Source organism: Atractosteus spatula, chromosome 14 (genome assembly GCF_055471065.1).
Source record: "Atractosteus spatula isolate fAtrSpa1 chromosome 14, fAtrSpa1.hap1, whole genome shotgun sequence".
NCBI classification, from domain to species: domain Eukaryota; kingdom Metazoa; phylum Chordata; class Actinopteri; order Semionotiformes; family Lepisosteidae; genus Atractosteus; species Atractosteus spatula.
Genome location: NC_142719.1, coordinates 42263511 through 42276739, shown reverse-complemented (window position 1 = coordinate 42276739; position 13229 = coordinate 42263511). Strand labels below are relative to the sequence as shown.

General features: G+C 45.9%; 1 protein-coding gene across 4 annotated transcripts in view; it reads right to left on the bottom strand.

Moving 5' to 3' along the window:
- Positions 1–6287: 6287 nt before the first annotated feature.
- Positions 6288–13229, bottom strand: part of dbn1 (drebrin 1) — an 88307-nt gene continuing 81365 nt past the window's right edge. For all 4 annotated transcript variants that reach the window (XM_088933140.1, XM_088933142.1, XM_088933144.1 and 1 more), the window contains 3 exons: positions 10649–11202; positions 9214–9319; positions 6288–8906 (listed from right to left, as the gene is read on the bottom strand). In XM_088933140.1, coding sequence (XP_088789266.1) covers positions 8839–8906; positions 9214–9319; positions 10649–11202 — 728 coding nt within the window. In that variant the 3' untranslated portion in view covers positions 6288–8838. The remainder of the gene's footprint in view (positions 8907–9213; positions 9320–10648; positions 11203–13229) is intronic.

The window sequence follows — 13229 nt, the reverse complement described above, 5'->3', positions numbered from 1 at the left end:
GAGGGAGTGTGGGCTTGTCGCAGGGCCTGGGTCCCCTATCCCTCTCCCAGGGAGCCCTACACTATACATTTCTGTGAAGAATCTGGGGAGAATGGACTTGCAGGCACTGAAAATAAGCGACTGAAGACCACGTGTGAGACAGGAGCAGGCTCCTCGCATAAGCGGATGAACTGCAGGGACTGTGGAGTCTCGGATTCCGTTGTCAGGGGTTACCGGTGACACCGCGGAGTGCTGTTCCCCTCCCGGCCTCCGGAGGAAGCGCCGTTACATCACCTCCCCTTCTCTCCCCCCCCCCCCCCACCCCGACGCAGACGCATGTGTTGCCATGGCGCCTCTTCTCTGGACCATTCTTGGCCCTCGGTAGGCCTTTCCCATCAGACCCTGCAGTCGGGGGCTGCAGAAGCTCTGCCAGCTGAAGCAGAGGGATCACACCCACTCTCCGTGCGACTGCGGACACCTGTCACTGCTCCTGGGCTCAAGAAAAACAGATCGTCAAAACCAGGCAAGAGTAACCAAAGAGAGACTAACCGTGCTTATTCTGGTCTAATAAACCTTACATTTGGTGTTTACAGCGCATTCAACATCTCCAGTATGTATACATATTATACATACACGCACATAATCGCACAGTTTCCTCACAGACTGGCCTGGGCTTGCTCAGTGTCAAGCAGCGCGTGATGGGTTTGAAGACCAGGAGGCAGACTTCCATCACCACCCCTGGCCGGAACAACGCCCAGACCTCAGTCCTGCTGGGACTCTCTCTGAGGTGCGATGTGCAATCCAGCCCCCACACACCAGTGGAAATTTGCATTTCAACTGAAGGCATTCCTACAAGATGAGTGGCACTGGACTGAGCCTCCAGACGAAGAGGAATTGTATAGATCAGGACTCGGAGAAGCTGGATTTGTGGTCCAGCAAGCTATTTTGATGTCAAATATTATTCTGATTCATCGGGAATAATCCTGTATTGCTCTGGGATATACTTATTCCTGACAAAACATTGCACATCTTGCTATTTTTGAATTTCACAATTGCCTACTGGAATCACAGAGGCAGTGTATTACGTAACCCTTTACATAAGTGACTGACTCCAGAGACTGACGTTTAAAGCCCAAGAGTGTCACCAGAGCTCTTTCTTTGCTCCGTTAATGGTAAATATATTACTGTGAGAGACAGGGACAGCAGGATCTATCCCTGAAGGATGCTTTAAAAGCAGCAAGTTTAATTAGAAATGGTGTGGCTGGAGAATGACTGCCTGAGCATCTCACAAGCACCAGTTCCAGAGGTTTTCCGAGGTGTTTGTCCTGTTCCCTTGTGCTGGACTCTTGTCTTATCAGAGCTTATTTTTGTAAACGTTTTTGACCTTTGTACGATGGAGCAAATATACTAGACTGCCCTCTTGTTGCTGAAGTTTTCAGTAGTGCCATCCAGCACTTCACCTGTATACAGACCTGCACATGAGTCTCCGGAATTGTGTCTCAGTTTTTAGGGAACTTAATGGTGCAAAACATGAACTCCTTCTCTCTGAACTGTGCTGCTTTCCTTTGAGAACAAGGCCAAGGGACCAAGACTTTACTGTACTGCCAAACTCCAAATCTGGTGTCATTGACATGGTCTTAATGCAGCCTGATGGGAAGTATTAACTCACGTGATACAGGAATACACTCTCCCTTTTTTTCTAGTGCAGCGACTTGTGTACTCTACCATTTCTCCTGTCCAAATGTCCTGAATTAACCTTCTCTACCTCACAGCATCCTGTATTTTTTTAACTTCTCATAAATGACTGTGGAATAACGCTCGGAGGTTCCTACAGTACGCTGCGACTGTGAGTTGAAGAATCACTCTTTGTGATTTTTTTTTAAAGATTTTTTTTCCGATTCTTAAATGTAGACTACTTGACTTTAAAGAGCACACTAGAAAAACAAGTTCTGTTTAGTGAAAAAACAAATACACAGTGGAAAAGAATTGCAGTGATTCATCTTCTAGCGCTACAGAACATGGCCTTCATCCCAAATTTGGATAAAGGGAAGATGGAAGAAATTGTGCTTGAATTGCTCTCATGGATATCTAATGCTGCCTGGCCTCTGGAGGAGCAAGCAAACGATTTCCTCTTCAGCTAAGAAACTTCATGTAATATCATCTCGATGGGTCAGCTAGACAAAGCTAAAACGATCTGGTGTGTGTCATGACAGCTGAGAGTGCTGGTTTCTCACATGTTCTGGAGTTCAACATTTTTTTCCAGGTTTGGCAGAGTTTTGGCACATGGGAGTGTTTTAAACCTTTACTAAGAGGGTGAGTTTACTACAGCTGATGTAACAAGTCTCACCTTTCATTACTGCTAGTGAATAATAGCCAGCAAACCGCCTAGCTCAAACTCGCCAGTTTATTGCTGGCAATCATGCCATGGTGGTTTCATGGCAGCTCACAGATTCCCAAGGGAATGAATTAGGTTTAGGGATTTTTCGGTGCTGCTTCCACTGAAAACAAAGCAGGGCCTGCAGTGGTGCGGTGGCGAGTATTGCTGCCTCATAACACTGGGGCCCTGGGTTTAATTCCTGGGGTGCTGTCTGCGTGGAGTTTGTATGCTCCTTCCTGTGTTTGCATGGGTTTCCCCCTGTTGCTCCAGTTTCCTCCCACAGTGCAAAGACATACTGGTAGGTTAATTGGCATCTTGGAAAACTGGGCCTGCTGTGAGTGTGGGTTTTTGTCTGTGCGTGCCCTGAAATGGATTGTGCCACTGTGCCCATTGCCTGCTGACACATCACCTCCGGCTTCCCTGCAACCTCGGATGGAGAGGTTAGAAAATAGAGGGATGGCTGAAAACGCAATAGTTCGACGAGGAGCAGAGGAGCCAAGCTCCAGTCCTTAAGTGCTGCTGCTTACAGGTCTAACTAAACCTCTAGCTTCTGAAGAACAAGGAGAGGCTTCAACTTGTCGAAGAAAGGAAATAAGGAGTTCGATTCGGTAATTAAGTGCTCCTGTGGAAAGAGAAACCTTCTGGGTCTGTAGGACTGTTCTGTCTCCCTCTGGTGTGATGATGAGAGTGATCTGTGGTTTGATTTCTCACTCAGTTACAAGGCGTCTCGAACCCTGGTTCTGGGGATCCCCAGTCCAGAAGTCTTTACAGTTCACCATGAAGTCAGATATGGCACAATTCTAGTATGATTAATTAAACAGGTGGTTTGTTTCATTAAATAATTTGGGGAACCATTCAAGACTGAAGTTTTCTTTAGCCCTCAGGGACCAGCGTTCTCTTGATTGAATTGATCATTTGATTGATTCATCAAAAGCCTACTGGAGACCTATAATTCTAAGGGGATTGGGGCTCTCCAGGACCAGGGTTCGACACACCTGCCCTCCATTTCCTAGTGAGTAAATTCACCTTTACCTTTCTTACACAAAGATCTAATATTAAGATTTCAATTTACCCCTAGTCAATACAGGGGAAATTAGTTTTTTGCTGGTTTTTTTCAGAATGTTACACATGAAAGGATAAAAGAGTTTTCCATGTGTCAGACAACAGCTGTCTGAGCCATTCCAGTAATTTATGGAAATAGAATGCTCTCATTCAGTACTGTTAAAAATGGTGCTTTTATGATGGACTTGAAGCATGTTCAGGCAGTGTGGAGCTTGTCAGCATCCCACATGCTTGTCTCCAAATGTCTTTTTTCTTGGCGCTCCGCTTTCTCCTTCAGACACACACTGAGAGTCCCTTTGAAGGGCTGTCAGCTCTCCCTGGGCTGCCCTGTGGGCATCTCGTGGCACAGAAGTGACCTCAGCCCAGTAAAGGCCTCTGGTGCCCCTAGCAGCTGTTCTTCAGCTACACGCGTCCCTCGTGCTCCTGATGTTCTCGAGCAAGCCGGCGTTCTAGAGCAGCGACCTCAAACGCGGACCCTGGGGGGCCGTGAAATCCTTCAGACATTCATTTGCCAGCTAGTTACATGTCTTTTTTGTTTATATTTTCCCCCACAGAGATCAGTTACTCAAAAACCACACTTGATGATTATTTTTATGTACGGAACCTTGAACTACTTGTGGGGCTGGAGAGAAGGGTGGCCTTTTTCCAGGCAGATTGAAAGATTGAAAAGGAAATAAAAGAACAAAACTTGGGAGGAACGAGAAAGGCAGGAGGCACTGAGGGCCCCCCTAGGTACCGGGTCGGAGGACCCTGGTCTGGTAGCGGGGATTATTGAAGTGAAATGCAATCATTCACAAATGCATATCCAGTACAGGTGCAGCAGGTACTGTTGGATAGTAGTTGAGCACCTCACTCTCTCCATCTCGAACTGTTAAAGCAGGGCTGTGGGAAGACCAGTGCCCTGACATGGAGCGTTTACATGCTCTTATGTAACCAGGGGCAATGAAGTAACTGGAAATGCATGGGTACAAGGGACAGAGTGGTGACGCAGCAGACAAAAACACTCTGCAGGTGAAAACCCATGAGATGCGTGCAAATGTAGGGTAAAACCAAGTAAAAATGTTGCAGAAATCACCTGAAGTTAAATTTCTCCTTGCTCTGTTTCTTGAGATTGAGAGGGGTGCGCGGAGTGTTTGTTAAAACACAACCATCAGCAGCTGAAGTAAAAGGAAAAATAATGCATATTCAATACTTACAGTTGTCTTCAGTTTACTTTATGAATTGGGCCCTCTAATTTACAGCAAGAAATAGAAGCTGAAAAGAAAGCGCTCCGATTGTCAAAAATCTGCTTTTCTGTTAGGCCAGTTATCAGAGGCCAGGGCATTTGGAGGTCCAGACATTTCCGAGTCTCTCCGTGTACAGTATTTCTGAAAGTTCCTTCAGAGGTTTTGTCCTGAGCTCCAGATCTGAACTTCCACTTTGTGACTTTAGAAAATATGCCTCTGCCTTCCTTAAAGTAACAATTAGCATTCATATGTGGGCAAAGCCTTCATTTTTGGGGTGTATTTTTCCATTGTCCTACAGGACGTTTATTAATCTTAGTATCGAAGTAATTATTTTGTAAAACATTATCAATGTCCATACGTGTATATTTTCACAAGTCTGTGCCTTAATGGACCATCAGTATTCTTGGCTTGTTTTGTTTCTATATAAACATATACCTGGAAATGTGATTAATGGAACCAAAGGAGCTCCAACATTTGTTTTTAATTATTCAACATTTAGAGCGCTGCACTCGCGGGTAGGAATGGAGCAGTAAACCTGATTTACTAGGTAAATAAATCTCTATGGCTTCCATGTTTTGCACAGCTGAGGCAGAAATGAACTGTGTTGTCTGCAACACACAGCTTCAGGCTTTACTCTTGATCATAAAACATGAAGGTACAATATTAAAAACCATTCTTTTAATGCACCACAGCTTTGGGAGCGCAGGGTGGAACAGAAAACACTGTGGGTTCATGTGAAGTTATGTGCCCCAGCGGAGTTTCCTTTAGGGGCTGACAAAAAGAAGCCATAATGAAAATCGAAGCAGAACTGTAAAAAGTCCAGTGTTGTTACTTAGATCTTACATTAATCCGCGCAACTGGTAAATGGGTTATGTACTGTACTGTCGAGCAATTGTACATGTGCTCTGTTCAGATCCTCAAACTATTACATCCTACATCTGCTTCCCAGGAGGCGAAGAAGACAAATAGCTGTACAGACCCACAAGTGAAGGTGCTGCAGTTCACAGGAATGCCTGCTGTGCATCACCTGGCTGCAGTGACAAACATTTGCCAACGTTTGTTGGACGTGAATGTAATTCTTGACAATCCACTGTCGAGGTATTGCTGTTAAGACTTTTAGCCTTGTTTGGGTCCCTTTTTATTTATTTTTAATGTCGGAACATAGGCCAGTGTAAGTACAATAAAACACAATGAAATCCCAGTGCACTTTGTGCGTTTTGTTTTTAAACCAACCTCACACCCCTCCACCTCTGTGATTGCCCACCAGAACGGTGGGAGCCCAAGGCAGAGCCGCGTAAATACTCACAATCCCTGGTATGACATGTGATGTTCTTCCTGGCCATTGGTGAGGCAGGCTTGATGGGAACTGAGAATTCCCATTTCTGCATCAGCTTGGCCAAACACCAGGAGCAGAGCTGCTCGACTCGCAATGCTGGTCTCCTGTTGCACAGCTGAGCTGACTGAAGCAACCGAAGTCAAGTACACAGCACACAACAGACTACCTGCAGCCCTTGAGGCATACCACTGGAGCAGGAGCCATGTCTCCCAGCTGTGCCCCCTTTCCATGAGCTCCACTCCTCGTGGGCCAGAAATACTCGAAACGCACTACCAAGAAACGCAGCAGCACCCAAACAAAAACGTTCGGAGGTTTCAGAAAGTCTTTTTATTAACATACATCAGCACTTAGCATGTCACAAAAAAATCTTGTGCTTATTTCGAAAAACAGAGTGCATGAGGTGCGGACAGAAGGAAAAAGAGTAAGAATGAAAGGAAATCACTCGAAACGAGCAAAGAAACAGGCTAGCCTGGCAGGAGGGGCGATTATGTCCTAGCGCTCTGAAGGAGAGGGGAAATGGAATAATAAACACTACCATGAAGTTTAAAAGAGAAGAATAATACATTAAAATGATTTCAAAAGCTCCACGGTTAACGTTAAAGATGCTGGCTCCTGCGTATAATGCTTGATGGATATCAAAGCTAAAAGAAAAGTAGAAATCACACACTCCCTAACACTGCCCAACAATGACCACACAATCCCACAACACACCTCCAGTATGTCATACAGGCCACAATTGCAAGTTATGTCATTATTACAATTACAGTTATTAATACAACTGCGCTACCTAGGTTATTCTTATTGCTTGTTCTGCTCAAATCCCTGCGTCCTGAAACATTTTTGCCCGTGTTTAAAACTGTGGAAACAGTACTTTCCTGGCCACAAGCCTGCTACTATAGGACTGAATCTTGTACCTACAGATGGAGTCAGTACCTCCTATGGTATGGAAGACAGCCAAACATGAAGGGTATTTGTTTGCATTTGGAGATAAAAAGGTGGGAATTTTAGATTCATGTTAATGATTTAGCAACCTCTGAGCCGCTTCCCTTGTTAGAGACTGAATTCCTACCAAATTAAACAGTCTTGACAATATATGAGGGATTTGAGTTACTGTTTTGTCAGTGGTCTTGTAAATGTTACTTTGAGCTTGATGGAGAAAAGAGCAGCAAAGCAAATGCAATATCACCTCCTGCTGGAATTACCAGCTCTTATGATGAACATTAAAAGGAGGGAAATTTCATTTTGCTGTATCTCACACCAGAGGTAAAAGCTTGGAAATAAATCACTTTCTTGTGTGAGGATGGTTTAAAATAAATTGATTCAACTTTAACTGCAGCAACATATGACAAGCCATGAATGTTTTCTCCCCATATTTAACACACTTCACTTAGAATACATCAGAAAAGTTGAGAAGTGAATACATTCAAGCAGAGGAGAAAAACCTCTGCTTTCAGGATTATCAGACAGCAGCCAGTTCTGTTCTTCATATGTTTTATTTATTTCAAGGAAAAAGCAGCACAGTTCTGATCATGTAAAACGCACTTTGTGAAACAGAATTTCAGTGTCCAGTTCAGAATAACCTGCATGTCCAAGTCTTTCCCCCTCAGCTCCCAGCTCCATTCCGACCTCCTGTGCAAGGATTATTGACTTGAAGCTGGTAAAATCATTACTTTTAACATACAGGTTACAAGAGACACTTTATAGGATGTGATTAGGAAACTATTAACAGTGAATTACACATTTGTAGAAGAGAACAGTGTGCCTTTTTGTTAATAACATGCATAACAGTGAAGTTAGTATTCGTAATGATTGGCTACTAGTAGGTTAACTGATGTGCGGCTTCCTACTTGCTCTCCTGCGGATATATTCCAAGTTTCTATCAGGGATTTGTAACCCCTGACGTTAGCATTATCACTTCCAGTGCACACATACATATAGAACTGGTTAAGAAGACGTAAGAGCAATTTTAAAATGCTAGGTTTAACACATAGAAAAAGGGACTATACCACTGTAAACTATGCTGGAGCACAGAATGCTGAGGCTTGAGGGTACAGAGAACAGTCTAGTTTCGGCTAGCAGTACTGGTACGGTTTCCACAGTTCCATAGTTAAAGATTGCTGTCCCCAATAAAATAAAACGCACACCATCTATCCATTTTCCCTCGACTGAGTCTTTTTTGGTGCTCAAAATATACAAGTACAAACAAAGCTATTTAAAAAGTGAATTGGCACGATCCTAAAACAGTCATTAGTTATGTAGTTGGCCTCCCGTTCTCAGAAGCAGAGTCAAATGGATCCTCTGAAAGCAGCAACTCTCCAATGTTGATAAAAAGGAAGGGACACTCAAGGAGCTCGCACGGCCTTAGGACCCCTCCCACACACACAGACTAGGGGGCCTCAAGGCCTCCTTTCAGGAGGTGGGAAAAAGACCCGATGGAACTCAAGAGAACTGACTGCAGGATTTCTTCTGCTAACTAAACAAGAGGAAGGGATCCACACAGGAGGAGCTAAAGCTACAGCAGCAGCTGCCAAGGAGTGCGAAGGGACAGCGAGGCCTCTACGCGTCTAACACACCGTCCACTTCTAGTGAAGCCAATGCAAAGTGCTTTATCTGCCTTACTGATTTTGCTCCCAAGTTAAGCTTCAGTCTTCCCTATAATATGCACCCAATCTTCCGTGCTAAAGTTTGCTTCTTTACCGAGGGCAGAGCAAGGACAAATGGAGCTCTTTTGCATCTTTAACAATAACCAGAATCTTTCCAGTAGTTTACCTTTTTTTTTTTACATTTTACAGATTTTTTTGATGCAAGACTTATTATTACATTATTAGTTTTTCGAAGACGCCTTCACCTTCCTCTCGTCACTCCGCAGCTCCGTACTCATCATCCTCCGTCACGGGGTCGTTGTCCCAGCAGGTGATGTCGATCTCTGTGGGGAGCACAAACACATTCAGGGTTTTCTTCGCCAAGATACGGGCTACAGTCTAACCAAGGGGAGAGTAAGTATTTAGCTCTTGGGGAAAAATGTCATAAAGTGGGCTACAGATGTAAAATAAATCCAGCTCATGAGTCAAACTTCTAAATTCGTGATCAGAACATCTTAAGCCAAAAAACAGGGACACCTCCAACAAAATCAGTGGCTCTTCAGTTACAGACCATGGTCTTCTTGTACTTCCTCTAGAAAGCTCCACTGCAGTTTCCACAGGGTGGCTCTATGGTTTCAGTGTCATCTTTACCTGGGGGCTTGTTATAGAAAACTGGTGTGGGGGTAATCTTCGCAGAGCTCTCCTCCGACTGGGCAAACTCTTCCTCCTGCGACTGGCTGAAATAGCCTTCGCTTGCCTGTACAAGGAAACATTGAACACCATGTTAGCCATATTAGTCACGGGAACATGGACAGAACCAAACTCCCACATCAATCTATCAGAATTTATTCAAAGGAATTAATATAATTTGTATAAGCATTGTATAAGAATACAGAAATATATATACACACATACTGTACTGTAGATGACCACATCAAAAACAAAACTTTTTTAATAGAGAAATCTAAAATACTGTTTTATATTGTAATGCTACAAGGTCTAAGCAAGGCTGTAGTGCTCTAGGTTATGATCTTGTTGCTTTGTCTGCCCTCTAATGGACACATGCAGGTCTGCTGCGAGTCCCATGTCCTCCTCTTGACACACAGGGTGTCAGTAGGGGCTCTAGCAGGCTGCAACACTCTGCTCTGATCTGAGTTAAGGCAGATACATAACCCCCAGCCCGTTAACCTCCCACTCCCACCGACAGCAGACAACTAAGAGCACTAGCTTCTCTTATAATCAAACCGCTGGAGCCTCTTTTAGATTGGCAAACAGCGAGGTTGAGTGATCCATACAAGACGAGAGACACCCCTTAATCTGTTTGGAATAGCTATCAGCTCTATTATATCAGCTCTTCAAATTGTTCACATGGAATAACCAGCTGCTACAGAGCTTTCTCCTGAGGCTTCTTCCATTACAAGAAAGCTGCTTATTCTTGGAATGTCTCAGAAGCACTGGGCTCAAGGTGGAAACAGGAGCCGGGCAGAATCCCAGTCCAGTGCAGGGCGAACAGAGAAACACCATTCAACCCAACCAGAGAAGCCCCCCCGACAATGGGAGAACAGGAAAACTCCACACAGAGGTGGTCACCACAGCCCAGAAGGGAACCCAGGACTGAAGAGCTGTGAGGCTGCAGTGCTCATGGACATGCTACAATGCCTCCAGTGTCACAAAGTCATTATGTCTCATGCTGCCAATCCCACAGGGCTCACAGAGCTGGCTGGCGGAGAGATAGAGCTCTCGCTGACAACACTGAAATGGTTTCGTCCAGGAAGTTCCACTGCAAACTCAAACCAACAGCTTAGGTTGCCCACACTGACAAAAACCAGCCTCAAACCCGTGACGTCTTGGATGGGGCTCTACCCGCTACGCTACTGTTGAGCACGGAGTGAAACAGCCTCCCCCTCAAAAATCTTAGATGGACCTGATGTTCTATAAACAGGTAGAAACCAAAGAGCTGGATGGGACGAGTGTCCTTCAATGGGTCTTGTGGCTTTGGAGGATCAGCGAAACGAGACGAAAGTGGAATCAGCCTCAAGCAGCACGTGTGGGCCCACGTGGGCCGAACCGCGGGCCGGACCCTCACCTGTGTCCCTTCCTTCAGCAGCGCCTCCCCATTGGTCATCAGCAGCTGGCCGTCGTCGAGGTCCTGGCTGTCGGAGCCCGAGGCCTGCTGCAGGGCATGCTGGTAGCTGATGGTCATCGGGTGAGTGCCGGCCACGTCCACCAAGCTGGAGGGGTCGTCTTCCTCCGCGGCGCCCTCGCAGAAGGAGGCAGGCGGCTCAGGCAAGTCGTCGAAGCTCAGGAGGGGCTGGGGGAGGGCGGCTGGCTCATCCCCTGGGCCCAGGTCCATCAGCGCGGCCGGGGGAGCCTGGGGGGACGTCTCCGTGAGGTCCACCAGCGCTGGCAGGGGCTCCTGGGTGGGGACGGAGGGGGCCTGAGGGTCAGAGCTCTCCCAGAGGTCCACCAGGCTGCCCGACTCCTGCGGGGCAGGTGCTGGCTGATCTCGGAAGCCAGCTAAGGCGGTGTCCGCTGCTTCTCCTGAGGGCACGAGGGGCTCTCTGGCCTGGGGGGCCACACTTTGGACAGGCTTGGCTGGAGAGGTCTCCTGCACGGGAGGGGGCTGCTCTGGCTCTGGGGCTGTGCAGGGTCACCGAAAAAGAGAAAAGAGAAGAGGGATCAAACCAAGAAGGGGATCTCCTAATCAAATTATAACCTTAATTTATTGTAATTGCTCTGTTGTTAGTATTTATTATGTTTGTAATGTACTGTCTACACTGTGTAGTGCTGTCTGCTGTACTGTGTCTGATTGCCTTGAGAGATCAGCGTGAATAAGAATTCCAATGTACATGTACATATGACAACAAACTCCTCTGCTCTCTGCTCTCAATTATAAGTGATAGTTGGGAGGACGATTAGGTGCTCATCTCACACATTCACCTTTGTACACCTCGTACCCAAGACTTCCTTTCGTATCTCTCTCACACACCCCCACCTCCCAAACTGCACCCCTGCTGCAGCTCCCTGGCTCATTCCTCACAATAGTGAGGGGGGTTTGGCCCGCCGGTCCAGCCTCAGATAGACTGCAATTCCCTTAGCTAGGCGAGCTAAAGAGCAAATGCTTTATACATAGGATTTATAGGATCTGAATTTACAGTGTGGGTGCATACAATCAGTATGAACGGCAAGCTCTTGCACCTAAACTAAGAGCAAGTGCTGGAAATGTTCTCCCAGCAGAATGGGAATTCAAATGCAATTTTAAAAATGTTTTATAGAAATGCCTGCAAGCCTGCATAAAAACCTGAAATGAATCCAACTGCCTTGCAAGAGGGGTACGTTGCGTGACCGCTAATTCACCCTGTTAGTGAGGGATCTGACTGGGCATGGGTGATGACTTCACTTCTCGAATGTCTAGCTTGGTGAAAATCAAAACACAGAAAGGGACCAATATGCCCCACTCATCCATAGAACGATGCCTTTGTGTCCTTGGTTAGCTGGAGCCACAATTCAAGTGGGCTGCTCGGGTCCTCTTCAGGGACGAATCAAAGCCCTGCGTTGTCCACCCTGATGGACATCGGCACACGTGGCACAGACATGCGGATTGACATTCTCTCTCTCTCTCTTCCTATTTTCTGCACAATTGCAGACGTGTGATCGGGCAGTAATCTGGTTCCCGTTTTCCAGGTGACTTTAGTGTGGGTGCACAAAGACCTGCCGTGCTGAACAAAGCTCACTGATCTGTGAAGTCAGCTTGATCTTAAACACACAAATGAGGAGGCATCCATGTCATTTTCTCCACGTTTATTTCAAAGAGATGAGCTGGAAGCAAATTTTTCTCTCTCCCTACCAGACAACCGTGACATCTCAGTTACTTATTAACGAGCCGGGCTCCATTGCAGCTACCACTCTTCTGTAGAGTCATTCTAGCAGGGAGACTTTTCACATACTAATGAGGCGATGGAAGAAAAATAAACCGGGCTGCACTGTGAATTAGAAGCTTGCAAGTTGCCCAGTAAGCTATTTAAAGCCAACGACTCGATATCCTTGAAGTCAGCAATTGCGGAGTGCAGCGTTCTCGTCGGGGAGATTACTTCTCCTGTCATTGACGCCTTATTTAGTCTTCGATGGTGATAACACAAGGGCAACCGTGTCTGAAAGTAGACACATTTATCACGTTTGGACCCTTCAACCTGCAGCGTTTGTGACCACGCAAGCTGGAGCGTTGCTAGGAGTGGCCGCACACACAGCTGTTTCATCAACTTGCACTCACTCCCCAGCCTCAGAACCTCCAGATATCTATTAACATTCCAGCCAGGACTCTCTGAACCTGCTCAAAGACAAGAGAAAGCCCTTCTGCCCTTTAGTCATTATTTCGCTTTGATGGGTTTTTGGTTTTCTTCCCTAATTCAACTGAATATAAGGCCCCTGACTTTTTTATTTTTAATTTTTGAGAGCAATCCACATTTTACTTCAGGGGGGCCTGACGAAGAAGAGTAGAAATACAGTCGTACAGCATGGTGCTGAAGCACAGCAATTCGTGAACGGAGAGATCACCATCTCGGAGTCAGGATCAGCATGGAAGATCCATAGGAGGTTTGGAAAAAGCACATGCTGATCTGGCTAATGGATATGGTCTACATTTCTGGCTCAAATGGCTCTAGAAGTTC